This window comes from Lithobates pipiens, unplaced genomic scaffold (assembly GCF_037356315.1).
Source record: "Lithobates pipiens isolate NorthernLeopardFrog02 unplaced genomic scaffold, aLitPip1_a1.2 Scaffold_8, whole genome shotgun sequence".
Classification (NCBI taxonomy): Eukaryota; Metazoa; Chordata; class Amphibia; order Anura; family Ranidae; genus Lithobates; species Lithobates pipiens.
The window spans coordinates 62,349,072-62,365,608 of record NW_027507903.1 but is presented as its reverse complement, the minus strand read 5'-3'; the positions used below and the strand labels follow the sequence as shown (position 1 = coordinate 62,365,608).

The 16,537-nt window shown below is 43.9% G+C and overlaps 1 protein-coding gene across 1 annotated transcript in view; it reads left to right on the top strand.

Annotated features, from left to right (window-relative positions):
* The first annotated feature begins 361 nt into the window (after positions 1 to 361).
* The window catches only part of HDGFL3 (HDGF like 3), a 109,947-nt gene continuing 93,771 nt past the window's right edge, over positions 362 to 16,537 (top strand). Inside the window, exon 1 of the mRNA XM_077472350.1 lies at positions 362 to 762. Coding sequence (XP_077328476.1) covers positions 679 to 762 — 84 coding nt within the window. The 5' untranslated portion in view covers positions 362 to 678. The remainder of the gene's footprint in view (positions 763 to 16,537) is intronic.

Sequence of the window (16,537 nt, the reverse complement as noted above, 5' to 3'; positions counted from 1 at the left end):
CACAAGGCACTTTGCAAATATTCGCAAGGCTCACTGCAAAAAAAAACCCTGACTGTCCTATGCTGTTGCGCAATGAACTGGCAGAAGAAAACACAAAAAAGGGTTGCATTGTATTGTGCAGGTGTGACTGCAGCCTTACTGTCTTTATTGCCCTATAATAATTATGTATGGTGGGGGGAATAGACTGTAAGCTCCATTGTCACAGATACTGATGTCTTTTGGTACCCTGTGGATGAGCTCTGATGAGACGTTTATAAGCGCCCGTTTCGGTTTGTACATCTAGGAATCTCCGCCAACCATAAGATCCACCAGCAGAGGCAGCGAAGCACCGCGCGCCGTACGGCTACCTAGCTGGATAGTTAGTGTGCGGTCCCCGCCCGCACCGGTGTAGGAGAAGTCCTGTGTTGTTCCTCGCAGCGCCATAGAGCTGACGGTCGGTGTGACGGTAGAAGGCGGGGAAGGAGAAGAAGGGTTTTGGTCGGTACAGTGAGGGGTAGAAGGGCCTACGGTGGAGGAGACCTCCTGCTCCGTGTACACGGGGGCTCTGCTGAGGAGTTCATCCGCTGAGGGGCCTGTGTGGTACCCCCGTCCTCCTCCTCCTCCTCCCCCTCCATCTCCATCACCATAGCGGCTGCCGCAGGGCGGAAGGTTGGTGTGTCAGGGCTGGACGAGGACACAATGGCTCGGCCCAGGCCCCGGGACTACAAGGCGGGAGAGCTGGTCTTCGCCAAGATGAAGGGTTACCCGCACTGGCCGGCCCGGGTGAGTGTGCCCGCTGAGGGGCGGGGCTCAGGACAGACCGGGCACAGGGGGAGGGGCGATCACTGGCCTTCCATCATTCAGCACACCCTCATCTTCCTCATCATCATTCTCCGCATCCTCCTCCTCATCATTATCATCATCCTCCTCCTCCTCCTCATCATCATCACCTTCCTCCTAATCATCATCCTCCTACTCCTCCTCATCATCATCACCTTCCTCCTAATCATCATCCTCCTCCTCCTCCTCCTCCTCATCACCTTCCTCCTAATCATCATCATCATCATCATCATCCAGTTGACCCATCTGCCACCTCACACCATGGACATACACCCACCAGGGGGGGCAACAGACTGGGGATCCCACAAGGGGGCCTCATCACCGGAGATCACATGACACAAGGGGCCCCATCACCGGAGATCACATGACACAAGGGGCCCCTATCACTGGGGATCACATGACACAAGGGGCCCCATCACTGGGGATCACATGACACAAGGGGCCCCATCACCGGAGATCACATGACACAAGGGTCCTCCATCACTGGAGATCACATGACACAAGGGTCCTCCATCACTGGAGATCACATGACACAAGGGTCCTCCATCACCGGAGATCACATGACACAAGGGTCCTCCATCACCGGAGATCACATGACACAAGGGTCCTCCATCACCGGAGATCACATGACACAAGGGTCCTCCATCACCGGAGATCACATGACACAAGGGTCCTCCATCACTGGAGATCACATGACACAAGGGGCCCCCCATCACTGGAGATCACATGACACAAGGGGCCCCCGTCACTGGAGATCACTTGACACAAGGGTCCTCCATCACTGGAGATCACATGACACAAGGGTCCTCCATTACTGGAGATCACATGACACAAGGGTCCTCCATCACTGGAGATCACATGACACAAGGGTCCTCCATCACTGGAGATCACATGACACAAGGGTCCTCCATCACTGGAGATCACATGACACAAGGGGCCCCATCACTGGAGATCACATGACACAAGGGGCCCCCGTCACTGGAGATCACTTGACACAAGGGGCCCCATCACTGGGGATCACATGACACAAGGGGCCCCATCGCCAGAGATCACATAACATAAAGGGCCCCATCAAGGGAGATCACATGACACAAGGGGCCCCATCAAGGGAGGTCACATGACCCAAGGTTGCCCCCACATCACTGGAGATCACATGACACAAGGGGCCCCCATCACCGATGATCACATGACACAAGGGGCCACCAATAACTGGAGATCACATGACACAAGGGGGCCCCCCATCACCGGAGATCACGTGACACAAGGGGCCCCATCACCGGAGATCACATGACAAAAGGGCCCCCATCATCAAAAATCATATGACAAGGGGCCCCCATCACCGGAGATCACATGACACGAAGGGCCCCATCATGCCATGTACCCCTTCTTCCATTATTGTTCTCACATTTGTACCTCTCCTCCATGTAATGTATTGGAGTGGGGGGACCTCATTCTCCGTGTCGGTGTACAGATCAGTGTCAGGCTGTAGAGGTGTGTCACCTTCTATCCGGGCGTTTACATGAGAAGAGGGAGGGATGGGCGTCCCCGGACACAACTCTGTAAAGTGATAAGGACACTTTTCCAAGGTGACCGAGCTGTCACAGACATATCTCTGTCTCTAGGTATGATTGGAAGCCAGTGGGATGGGCTCCTGATCTTGTCACCGCCTATTGCAGTGGTCACGTGATCTGGAAGTCCGCCCCCCCCCCCCCTTAAGTCAGATATAAAATCGGCGAAACTTACCTGAACCCCCAACTTTCCTGCAAAGGTCACTCACCAGCGATGGCACCTTCTCCTCAGTATATTGAAGGTGCCAGTCTTCTGCCATGTTGATTGGTTAGCACAGGGTGACATAATTCCTGCATTCAGTCATCCCAGCACACAGGAACCATGACAGAAATCTATATTGAGCTGCACATGCTCAGCACAGTGTGTATATTATCCCTTCCTGCCTGCCCCAGAGTCCCATTAACTGGGCATCCTCTGCACAGAAACCTATGCCACTCCAGGATGCATATAGCCAGTGTGTGGATCGGCTTCCAGTGTTTTTTTTTGCCAAAGCTTAATTGAACAAGCTGAAGTTAGAAGCTGATTGGCTACCATACACAGCTGCACCAGGTTTTACACTCTCCAGTTTTAGTGTCTCTTCTCTTATTTAACCTGTTCCCTCCGGCTATATACATATATTCGGCATCTCAGGAGGTGGGCTTTAACGCAAACGGGGCCGCATATATGTGTCCCCATGTAAACATCTTTCTGTGCTGAGAGCGCCATGCCCTGCACACTTCCAGCTCAGAGACTGGCGGATACCAGAAAGCACCCAATGCCTACATTTGATCGGGTGCTTTCTGATCATGTGACAGCCAATCACAGCAGTCGCGTGATCAAAATGCCCGCCTCTCGACATTTAAAACCTGTTAAAGGGCTGGGACACAGCAGCAGGAAGGGCTTAACTTTAGTTTTACTTTAAGGTCCCGTTCATACATTCACATTTTAATGTGAGCATTGTAAAGCAAAAGCATGTACAGTGCCTTGAAAAAGTATTCATACCCCTTGACATTTTCCATATTTTGTCATGTTGCAACCAAAACATAAATGTATTTTATTGGGATTTTATGTGATAGACCAACACAAAGTGGCACATAATTGTGAAGTGGAAGGAAGATGATAAATGGTTTTCAAAATTTTTTACAAATACAATATGTGAAAAGTGTGGGGGGCATTTGTATTCAGCCCCCAGGAATCAATACTTTGTAGAACCGCCTTTCTCTGCAATTACAGCTGCAAGTCTTTTTGAGGATGTCTCTACCAGCTTTGCACATCTAGAGAGGGACATTTTTGCCCATTCTTCTTTCCAAATAGCTCAATCTGTCAGATTGGATGAAAAGCGTCCATATAGCAATTTTCAAGTCTTGCCACAGATTCTCAATTGGATTTAGGTCTGGACTTTGACTGGGTCACTCTAACAAATGAATATGTTTTGATCTAAACCATTCCATTGTAGCTCTGGCTGTATGTTTAGGGTAGTTGTCCTGCTGGAAGGTGAACCTCCACCCCAGTCTCAAGTCTTTTGCAGACTCTTAACAGGTTTTCTTCTAAAGCCTCGTACACACTGTATGATTGTTGACAGACTGTTGTCCTAAAATCTGACAGTACATTCCTTTTGACAATTGTTCAAGTTTTGGCCAACAAATGTTGGATGACAGGCTAGTAAGTTTTCGGTGGACAATGTTTTGATGTCAGATTTTCGTATGGTCAGTACCCAAATCCGTCAAACAAAATTCGAAAGTACAAACAGGCATGCTCGGAATCAGTGCTCACCAAACATGAAAATTAGCAGAAGGGGAGGGTGGTGCTCAAAAGCCAAAATTCCTCGCAGTGGGTCACTACGTTCGTGTTTGTGGCACCACAGTTGTGTACTGTTAGTATGCAAGATAAGGTCCTGGCACAGAAATTGACAGAAATTCAGACGCTCGGTTTGCCAACATTCGTACCGTGCATATGAGGCTAAAGATTTCCCTGTATTTGGCTCCATCCATCTTCCCATCAACTCTGACCAGCTTCCCTGTCCCTGCTGAAGAAAAACATCCCCATAACATGATGCTTCCACCACCATGTTTCACAGTGGGGATGGTGTGTTCAGGGTGATGTGCAGTGTTAGTTTTCCACCACACGTAGCTTTTTGTTTTTAGCCAAAAAGTAAAATTTTGGTCTCATTTGACCAGAGCACCTTCTTCTACATGTTATCTGTATCCCCCACATGGCTTCTTGCAAACTGCAAATAGGACTTCTTATGGCTTTCTTTCAACAATGGCTTTCTTCTTGACACTCTTCTATAAAGGCCAGATTTGTGGAGTGCATGACTAATGCCGCGTACACACGATCGGAATTCCGGCCAGAAAAAGACTGATGAGAGCTTTTCATCGGACCATGCGACCGTGCGTATGCTCCATAGGAATTTAGCTCGGTACAAAAGGTAAACCGCGCTACTCAAACAACAAAAGAAAGCAACCTATAAGCAGCAACCCTAATCGTAATACTCCGATATCAAACTAAATAGGTGAACAAAATGAGCTGCGCTAAAAACAATGAAACTAGAAAATAATCAAACACCAAAAAACCTAATCAACCTATACCAATAGACGTAAAAACAATATTAAATTGACAGAAAAATGTGATTAGTGAATAGTATACATGAATACTAACGTATCGTCATAAAGTGAATAAAGTGTATACTAGACCTAAAATGACATTGATGTGAATATTACAAAGAAAACCCCCACAATAATTAATGTAGATTGACACAAAAAAAGGGTTATAATGTGTGCTAGATTTAAACGAATAGTATTAACTAAAATAATATTCAAAAAACCATAAAAAGTTCATATGTGATGAAAAAAAATATTTTTTTATAGTCCCAAGATTAATATTTGTTCTTCAGACTTGACATTAAGGTGCAAAAATATCCACAAATGCGTGTATATAAAAACAAAAAAAGTTTTTCAAAACAATCCTCCACCAGTGAGAAGAGGGGCCGCTTACCAGAGCTTTAGATCCCAGTGTTAGTGAGATCAGTAAGGCAACAGCACAGAGGTTTCTGGGTGAACCGTCACAGGCATCCCACCATCTCCATCTCCAATATGAAGCCTCCAATCGAGAAACGAAGGTGTCGTAGATTGCTGACACCACGCTGTCTCTATCTCCAATACGAAGCCTCCAGTCCGGGAACGAAGGTATCGTGGATCATATAAAAAATCAAAGACACTCGCATAGCGTAAAACCACTTGGTTTAATAAAGTAACGTTTAAAAGATTTACACTCACATGCGTAAAGAAAAAACGATCATATAAAAACGAGCCGGCCGGACTCGTGTGCCGCCCGCACTTCCTGGTTGGGCGTAGAACGCGGAGACGTCAGAACGCCTATCTCCCTACGCGCGTTTCGTCACGAACGGACGTGTTCACGGGATGCGGGACGGCGTTCTGACGCACCGCCTATATACAAATTCCTAAACGGACAGCCTCGGTCTGAGCTCCATGCTGTCCTCTCAATCCACCATGTTAGGTGAGGGAAAGAGGACTGGAATGCCCATATTAACCCCCAGTCCACCATTTTACATAAGGAAAAAAGGGGTAAAGATTTTTGCCCTACCATTACGCAGAGGCAAACCCATAATAATAACCCTCCCGATTCTTTTAGGAACCATAAATTGAAAATACAAAATTGTTATAGAAGAACATAAAAAGAAATTAAAAAAATTTCTTTCAAATACCAATTGAAAAATATATTTATCAAAAGGTATCCAATAAAATAATAAAACAATATTAAACACAAACAAAGCAATCCAAACGGATGAACAAGACAGCTTCTGTAGTAAAGATATATACTGTCTCGTATGTCCAGATACTAATACGTTCTTAATTGAAAGAATTATATACCAGTGGAAATTGGAAACTTTTTATAGTAGTAAAACCACTGATATGGCATGTCAAAAAATAATAAGGACAAAAAACTTCATTGGGGACTCATGGAACTCACACCAAGTTTACAGTTGAAAAAGCAACAACTACCACAGGAAGCTTAAGCTATGTAAATTATTCCAACCAATCATATACTATTCAAGAATTGTCAATAAACGCATTTACGTCTACTTCAATATTAAGACCATGAGGAACATAACTTTTTAATCTGTGTATCCACATCATTTCAAGCTTGGAAATGCTTCTTACCAAATGGGTTCCCCTCCAATGGGGGTTGAACTTGTCAATTCCCATAAATATTGTGTTGGTAGGGTCTCTATTGTGTGCCAGCAGGTAGTGTTTGGAGACCGAATGCTGGGTATATCCTCTACGAATATTCCCAATATGCTCGTTCAAACGTACATGTAAAGCACGTTTGGTCCGCCCTACATACTGGAGGCCACAAGGGCACTCCAGCATGTAGACCACTGCCTCTGAGCAGCAGGTAATAAAGGGTTCTATGGTATAAGACCTAGATGTGACCGTAGATCTAAAGGTAGTACTTCTCCTAGACCGACAGCCATTTAAGCTACATACCGTGCACTTCCTGCATTGATAGTACCCAGTAAGGTTCGAGAAAAAATGCGGACGATTCGTGGGTGGGTCCAAAACATTAGGGGCCACCCTATCCCTCAAAGATGTTACGCCTCTATAAACTACTTGGGGTCTGTCAGGCAAAATGGTTCCCAATACCGAGTCGTTCCTAAGTACATGCCAATGTTTTTTAAGTATATGTTTGATCCTAGTGTGTTGGCAGGAATAATTGGTGATGAAGGGGTAACGAAAATTGTTTTGACGGTCTCCTTCTCGTTCCTTTAGTAAATCGGATCTTTCTACTTGACTGATCTCATCTATCAGACGTGTCAAGGGTTCAGGTGGATAACCTTTATCAATGAACCTCTGAGTGAGAACGCGGGCCTGTTGTATAAAAACATCCTGTTCTGTACAGTTACGTCTCAATCTTAAGAGCTGACTTCTAGGTACTGATTTGAGCCAAGATGGATGATGGCAACTAGTAGTAGGTATAAAGGAGTTCCTATCGGTGGTTTTAAAGAAAGTTGATGTAATAAAACGTTCTCCTTTAATAGTGATAGTAAGGTCTAAAAAATTTATTTTGGTAAGACTGGCTTCATAAGTGAGGTGTATACCCCTGGTGTTGGCGTTAAGCTCACTCATAAACAAGGAGAGATCCGATTCACTCCCATCCCATAGGAGGAGGATGTCGTCTATGTACCTGGCCCAAAAGGTCAGCTGTGGCCTGACACGGGCATAGACGACATCCTCCTCCCATTTCCCCATAAACAAATTCGCCAAACTAGGGGCATATTTGGCCCCCATTGCGACCCCTTTAATCTGGCGAAAAAAATCCCCTCCAAACCAAAAAAAGTTATGCGTAGCCGCATAGTCTAAAAGTTTCATAATAAAGATTATTTGTTCTGAGGGGAGGTCAGAAAACCTTTCTAGGGAATCTGAAACGGCCTCTAGGCCCATATTTTGGGGTATGCTTGTATAAAGTGACGCAACATCTGCAGTCACCAGCAGAGTCCCTGGTTTAGGATGGTATCCCTCGAGAAGGTTAATTATATGCCTAGTGTCTTTAATAAATGATGGCATTCGACGCACTAGAGGTTGTAAAAAGAAATCTATATACCTGCCCACCCGGGAAGTGATGGAATCGATCCCACTAATAATGGGTCGTCCCGGGGGGCAGGTTAGACTCTTATGGACCTTAGGTAGGTAGTAGATTACAGGGATTCTAGGAGTTTTTGGGACAAGAAAGGCCTTTTCTTTCTTATTTAAGATTCCCTGATCGAATCCCTCGGCAACAAGGGACTCCAAAGTTCTTTTGTATTGTACATTTGGATTAGAGGGTAGGGAGATGTAAGTAGCCCTATCTCCCAAAATCCGATTCATCTCGCCTATATAGTCATCCTTATTAAGGATGACTATGCCCCCCCCTTTGTCCGCTGGGCGGATGACCACATTTTTATTGTTGCAAAGGGATTCAATGCCAGCATCAATCACCTCTTTATTTCTAACTTTTTTTATACGCAATTCTTCAAGGTCTTTGAGGGCCAGATCGCGAAAGACTTTTAAAGAGGGACACAGATGCCCAGGTGGGTTGAAAAGTGATGGATTAGAAAGCCCCGAGTGACAATAGTCGCCAGAGGTATTTCTAAGAAAATTGGTAGGATTTGAAGCTACATATCTTTGAATATTGAGTTTTCTAACATACCTATGAATATCCATGTATGTTTGAAACTTGTTCATGTTTTTGGCTGGGGCAAACTTGAGGCCCTTATCCAGGACACTCAGTTCACAATTACTAAGAGTGGCCGAGCTAAGGTTAAAAATACCTGCACCAGTTATGTTCTTGGTCTTTTTGGGCTGAGTACGCCTCCCCCCTCTAGTTCCTCTCTTAGCTCGACCACTCTTTTGATGCCTTGGTTTGGCCTGGGAAAACCCCAATTGCTGTGGCTTGGGTTCATACCCAAGTTGCCATTACCAGAGCTTCCCTGAATGTCATTATAGGGACCCATATTATTAGGCCTCAGATTAGTCATACCCTCCATAGGTGGAAACCCCGAATCTTGTAAAGGCAAAAAGCTGTTTTGTGTAGGAATATTAAATTGAGATTGATAGTCCACATCATAATGTACCACTTGACTGTTATTATAAGCAGTTGATGGGTTAGATTTTGGATATTGAGAAGGGAGGGGTAATTGACTATAAGTAGGGGATGGAAAATAACCCTGTTTTGAAGCAAAGTTTCCCATCCATCCAGGGGGAGGTACAAACGGTCTCTCCTGTCCCCAGTTTGGAGGGGGGGCAGCCTGACCATAATAGGGAGAGGGGGCTTGGGCATATATGTGGGGGAGAGGGGGGGCATTCTGACGTTGCCCACCCCGTCCCCTTCCTCTATTGTCATGCCCCTGAGGGGGTCCTCGCTTTCCACCTCTCATTTGGCTGTAGTTTCTCTTTCCCTCACCAGGGGAGCGGAAACGAGAATTTACAGAATTTGCAGATGGTAATGTCTGGTTTTGTATATTTTGGGGTGGTATCCCACCCTGGGACATAACCACCGGGGTAGTATCCATAGCTGGACCGGAGACATCGATTTGTTCTATCAATAATCTCTTTTGCCATTCAAAAACAGTCAGAGATTGATAGTCCAAAATATCTCGGTTATATTTCTTTTTCTTTTTTAGTTTTTGTTCCCTATCCTCTTTCTCCAACAGTTTAAGAAGACCTTTGGATCTATCTAAATATTCCTCATTATTTTTGAAGGGCGATATTTTATCTTTTAAGTTTTTGATCTCAATATCTAAACGGTTAAGTTTCAAATTTTTCCTCTCCACCAGGAACCGTAGAAAGGCAACGCCAGCTTCATTAAAATATTTATACCATCCATCCAGATCTACTTCACCTTTCTGGGGGCAAACCTCCCACCTTAAACTGCGTGGGACCATCTGTAATTTTATATATGTTTCCAGAAACGCAATGTCCCATTGAGTGTGGATCTCAGATACTATTAGGTTTTTTAGCCTTGTAAAGAGACCACCCAAATCCCCATCGCCTTCAGCAAAGGGTTCAAAAACCCCTTCTGTGTTTACCACTCTGGAGGCACGAAAATCAAAAATATCCATAAATAGAGTAGCTGCAGTAAATGTATAAGAATCACAAACACGGTACAAAAGGTAAACCGCGCTACTCAAACAACAAAAGAAAGCAACCTATAAGCAGCAACCCTAATCGTAATACTCCGATATCAAACTAAATAGGTGAACAAAATGAGCTGCGCTAAAAACAATGAAACTAGAAAATAATCAAACACCAAAAAACCTAATCAACCTATACCAATAGACGTAAAAACAATATTAAATTGACAGAAAAATGTGATTAGTGAATAGTATACATGAATACTAACGTATCGTCATAAAGTGAATAAAGTGTATACTAGACCTAAAATGACATTGATGTGAATATTACAAAGAAAACCCCCACAATAATTAATGTAGATTGACACAAAAAAAGGGTTATAATGTGTGCTAGATTTAAACGAATAGTATTAACTAAAATAATATTCAAAAAACCATAAAAAGTTCATATGTGATGAAAAAAAAAATATTTTTTTATAGTCCCAAGATTAATATTTGTTCTTCAGACTTGACATTAAGGTGCAAAAATATCCACAAATGCGTGTATATAAAAACAAAAAAAGTTTTTCAAAACAATCCTCCACCAGTGAGAAGAGGGGCCGCTTACCAGAGCTTTAGATCCCAGTGTTAGTGAGATCAGTAAGGCAACAGCACAGAGGTTTCTGGGTGAACCGTCACAGGCATCCCACCATCTCCATCTCCAATATGAAGCCTCCAATCGAGAAACGAAGGTGTCGTAGATTGCTGACACCACGCTGTCTCTATCTCCAATACGAAGCCTCCAGTCCGGGAACGAAGGTATCGTGGATCATATAAAAAATCAAAGACACTCGCATAGCGTAAAACCACTTGGTTTAATAAAGTAACGTTTAAAAGATTTACACTCACATGCGTAAAGAAAAAACGATCATATAAAAACGAGCCGGCCGGACTCGTGTGCCGCCCGCACTTCCTGGTTGGGCGTAGAACGCGGAGACGTCAGAACGCCTATCTCCCTACGCGCGTTTCGTCACGAACGGACGTGTTCACGGGATGCGGGACGGCGATATCCTGCGGCCACTCTTAGTAATTGTGAACTGAGTGTCCTGGATAAGGGCCTCAAGTTTGCCCCAGCCAAAAACATGAACAAGTTTCAAACATACATGGATATTCATAGGTATGTTAGAAAACTCAATATTCAAAGATATGTAGCTTCAAATCCTACCAATTTTCTTAGAAATACCTCTGGCGACTATTGTCACTCGGGGCTTTCTAATCCATCACTTTTCAACCCACCTGGGCATCTGTGTCCCTCTTTAAAAGTCTTTCGCGATCTGGCCCTCAAAGACCTTGAAGAATTGCGTATAAAAAAAGTTAGAAATAAAGAGGTGATTGATGCTGGCATTGAATCCCTTTGCAACAATAAAAATGTGGTCATCCGCCCAGCGGACAAAGGGGGGGGCATAGTCATCCTTAATAAGGATGACTATATAGGCGAGATGAATCGGATTTTGGGAGATAGGGCTACTTACATCTCCCTACCCTCTAATCCAAATGTACAATACAAAAGAACTTTGGAGTCCCTTGTTGCCGAGGGATTCGATCAGGGAATCTTAAATAAGAAAGAAAAGGCCTTTCTTGTCCCAAAAACTCCTAGAATCCCTGTAATCTACTACCTACCTAAGGTCCATAAGAGTCTAACCTGCCCCCCGGGACGACCCATTATTAGTGGGATCGATTCCATCACTTCCCGGGTGGGCAGGTATATAGATTTCTTTTTACAACCTCTAGTGCGTCGAATGCCATCATTTATTAAAGACACTAGGCATATAATTAACCTTCTCGAGGGATACCATCCTAAACCAGGGACTCTGCTGGTGACTGCAGATGTTGCGTCACTTTATACAAGCATACCCCAAAATATGGGCCTAGAGGCCGTTTCAGATTCCCTAGAAAGGTTTTCTGACCTCCCCTCAGAACAAATAATCTTTATTATGAAACTTTTAGACTATGCGGCTACGCATAACTTTTTTTGGTTTGGAGGGGATTTTTTTCGCCAGATTAAAGGGGTCGCAATGGGGGCCAAATATGCCCCTAGTTTGGCGAATTTGTTTATGGGGAAATGGGAGGAGGATGTCGTCTATGCCCGTGTCAGGCCACAGCTGACCTTTTGGGCCAGGTACATAGACGACATCCTCCTCCTATGGGATGGGAGTGAATCGGATCTCTCCTTGTTTATGAGTGAGCTTAACGCCAACACCAGGGGTATACACCTCACTTATGAAGCCAGTCTTACCAAAATAAATTTTTTAGACCTTACTATCACTATTAAAGGAGAACGTTTTATTACATCAACTTTCTTTAAAACCACCGATAGGAACTCCTTTATACCTACTACTAGTTGCCATCATCCATCTTGGCTCAAATCAGTACCTAGAAGTCAGCTCTTAAGATTGAGACGTAACTGTACAGAACAGGATGTTTTTATACAACAGGCCCGCGTTCTCACTCAGAGGTTCATTGATAAAGGTTATCCACCTGAACCCTTGACACGTCTGATAGATGAGATCAGTCAAGTAGAAAGATCCGATTTACTAAAGGAACGAGAAGGAGACCGTCAAAACAATTTTCGTTACCCCTTCATCACCAATTATTCCTGCCAACACACTAGGATCAAACATATACTTAAAAAACATTGGCATGTACTTAGGAACGACTCGGTATTGGGAACCATTTTGCCTGACAGACCCCAAGTAGTTTATAGAGGCGTAACATCTTTGAGGGATAGGGTGGCCCCTAATGTTTTGGACCCACCCACGAATCGTCCGCATTTTTTCTCGAACCTTACTGGGTACTATCAATGCAGGAAGTGCACGGTATGTAGCTTAAATGGCTGTCGGTCTAGGAGAAGTACTACCTTTAGATCTACGGTCACATCTAGGTCTTATACCATAGAACCCTTTATTACCTGCTGCTCAGAGGCAGTGGTCTACATGCTGGAGTGCCCTTGTGGCCTCCAGTATGTAGGGCGGACCAAACGTGCTTTACATGTACGTTTGAACGAGCATATTGGGAATATTCGTAGAGGATATACCCAGCATTCGGTCTCCAAACACTACCTGCTGGCACACAATAGAGACCCTACCAACACAATATTTATGGGAATTGACAAGTTCAACCCCCATTGGAGGGGAACCCATTTGGTAAGAAGCATTTCCAAGCTTGAAATGATGTGGATACACAGATTAAAAAGTTATGTTCCTCATGGTCTTAATATTGAAGTAGACGTAAATGCGTTTATTGACAATTCTTGAATAGTATATGATTGGTTGGAATAATTTACATAGCTTAAGCTTCCTGTGGTAGTTGTTGCTTTTTCAACTGTAAACTTGGTGTGAGTTCCATGAGTCCCCAATGAAGTTTTTTGTCCTTATTATTTTTTGACATGCCATATCAGTGGTTTTACTACTATAAAAAGTTTCCAATTTCCACTGGTATATAATTCTTTCAATTAAGAACGTATTAGTATCTGGACATACGAGACAGTATATATCTTTACTACAGAAGCTGTCTTGTTCATCCGTTTGGATTGCTTTGTTTGTGTTTAATATTGTTTTATTATTTTATTGGATACCTTTTGATAAATATATTTTTCAATTGGTATTTGAAAGAAATTTTTTTAATTTCTTTTTATGTTCTTCTATAACAATTTTGTATTTTCAATTTATGGTTCCTAAAAGAATCGGGAGGGTTATTATTATGGGTTTGCCTCTGCGTAATGGTAGGGCAAAAATCTTTACCCCTTTTTTCCTTATGTAAAATGGTGGACTGGGGGTTAATATGGGCATTCCAGTCCTCTTTCCCTCACCTAACATGGTGGATTGAGAGGACAGCATGGAGCTCAGACCGAGGCTGTCCGTTTAGGAATTTGTATATAGGCGGTGCGTCAGAACGCCGTCCCGCATCCCGTGAACACGTCCGTTCGTGACGAAACGCGCGTAGGGAGATAGGCGTTCTGACGTCTCCGCGTTCTACGCCCAACCAGGAAGTGCGGGCGGCACACGAGTCCGGCCGGCTCGTTTTTATATGATCGTTTTTTCTTTACGCATGTGAGTGTAAATCTTTTAAACGTTACTTTATTAAACCAAGTGGTTTTACGCTATGCGAGTGTCTTTGATTTTTTATATGATCCACGATACCTTCGTTCCCGGACTGGAGGCTTCGTATTGGAGATAGAGACAGCGTGGTGTCAGCAATCTACGACACCTTCGTTTCTCGATTGGAGGCTTCATATTGGAGATGGAGATGGTGGGATGCCTGTGACGGTTCACCCAGAAACCTCTGTGCTGTTGCCTTACTGATCTCACTAACACTGGGATCTAAAGCTCTGGTAAGCGGCCCCTCTTCTCACTGGTGGAGGATTGTTTTGAAAAACTTTTTTTGTTTTTATATACACGCATTTGTGGATATTTTTGCACCTTAATGTCAAGTCTGAAGAACAAATATTAATCTTGGGACTATAAAAAAATATTTTTTTTTTCATCACATATGAACTTTTTATGGTTTTTTGAATATTATTTTAGTTAATACTATTCGTTTAAATCTAGCACACATTATAACCCTTTTTTTGTGTCAATCTACATTAATTATTGTGGGGGTTTTCTTTGTAATATTCACATCAATGTCATTTTAGGTCTAGTATACACTTTATTCACTTTATGACGATACGTTAGTATTCATGTATACTATTCACTAATCACATTTTTCTGTCAATTTAATATTGTTTTTACGTCTATTGGTATAGGTTGATTAGGTTTTTTGGTGTTTGATTATTTTCTAGTTTCATTGTTTTTAGCGCAGCTCATTTTGTTCACCTATATAGGAATTTAGCTGTCCGAATTTCTGCCAGCCAGAAACTGATAGCATGTTCTCAATTTTCCAGATGGAAAAACTTTCTATCAGTAATTCCAATCGTGTATGCAATTCCGACATGCCAAAAATCACGCATGCTCAGATTCAACTACAAGACAGAAGCTATTGGCTAATGGCCATTGAACTTCCTTTTTCTAGTCCCGTTGTACGTCACCGCATTATAAACGATCGGAATTTGATGTGACCGTGTGTACACAAGACAGCTTGAGCCGAATTCCATCGGGAAAACCATCAGAGCTTTTTCCGACACAAATTCCGATCGTGTGTACGCGCCATAGGCAATGTTTTTATATATAATTATATTTGGTGTATTCGATATATTGGTGCATCAATATTTACATATTGTATATGTATCTAAATAAATATCATTTTTTATTACAGGTATTTATAGTACTGACCGTTTTCACAGAACTTTACCTACTGTATATTCATATCAGTCTCTGTCCTCATGGAGCTTACAGTCTAAGGTCCTTTTCTCACACGTGTACCCGAGTCAGTTTCACCAACCTTTGGTGACTGCTTTTTTTGCAGACCTCATGTCCCCTCATCTCAACTGCCTTTTAAAAGCCCTTTGTAAACAAACTAGGGATGCACCGAATGGGTTTTTTGGTGCCGAAACCGATACCGAAAATGAAAAATACACTAGGCCGAAAACTGAAACTGATACCGAAACAGCACCGATACCGAAAATGACTGTTTTTAAAAAATATATTTTTATACAGGAGGTAGTCAGAGACTGGGGACATGGTACAGGAGATGGTCAGAGACTGGGGACATGGTACAGGAGGTGGTCAGAGACTGGGGACATGGTACAGGAGGTGGTCAGAGACTGGGGACATGGTACAGGAGGTGGTCAGAGACTGGGGACATGGTACAGGAGGTGGTCAGAGACTTGGGACATGGTACAGGAGGTGGTCAGAGACTGGGGACATGGTACAGGAGGTGGTCAGAGACTGGGGACATGGTACAGGAGGTGGCCAGAGACTGGGGACCTGGTACAGGAGGTGGTCAGAGACTGGGAACATGGTACAGGAGGTGGTCAGAGACTGGGGACATGGTACAGGAGGTGGTCAGAGACTGGGGACATGGTACAGGAGGTGGTCAGAGACTGGGGACACGGTACAGGAGGTGGTCAGAGACTGGGGACATGGTACAGGAGGTGGTCAGAGACTGGGGACATGGTACAGGAGGTGGTCAGAGACTGGGGACATGGTACAGGAGATGGTCAGAGACTGAAGACATGGTACAGGAGGTGGTCAGAGACTGAGGACATGGTACAGGAGATGGTCAGAGACTGAAGACATGGTACAGGAGGTGGTCAGAGACTGGGGACATGGTACAGGAGGTGGTCAGAGACTGGCGACATGGTACAGGAGGTGGTCAGAGACTGGCGACATGGTACAGGAGGTGGTCAGAGACTGGCGACATGGTACAGGAGGTGGTCAGAGACTGGGGACATGGTACAGGAGATGGTCAGAGACTGAAGACATGGTACAGGAGGTGGTCAGAGACTGAGGACATGGTACAGGAGATGGTCAGAGACTGAAGACATGGTACAGGAGGTGGTCAGAGACTGGGGACATGGTACAGGAGGTGGTCAGAGACTGGCGACATGGTACAGGAGGTGGT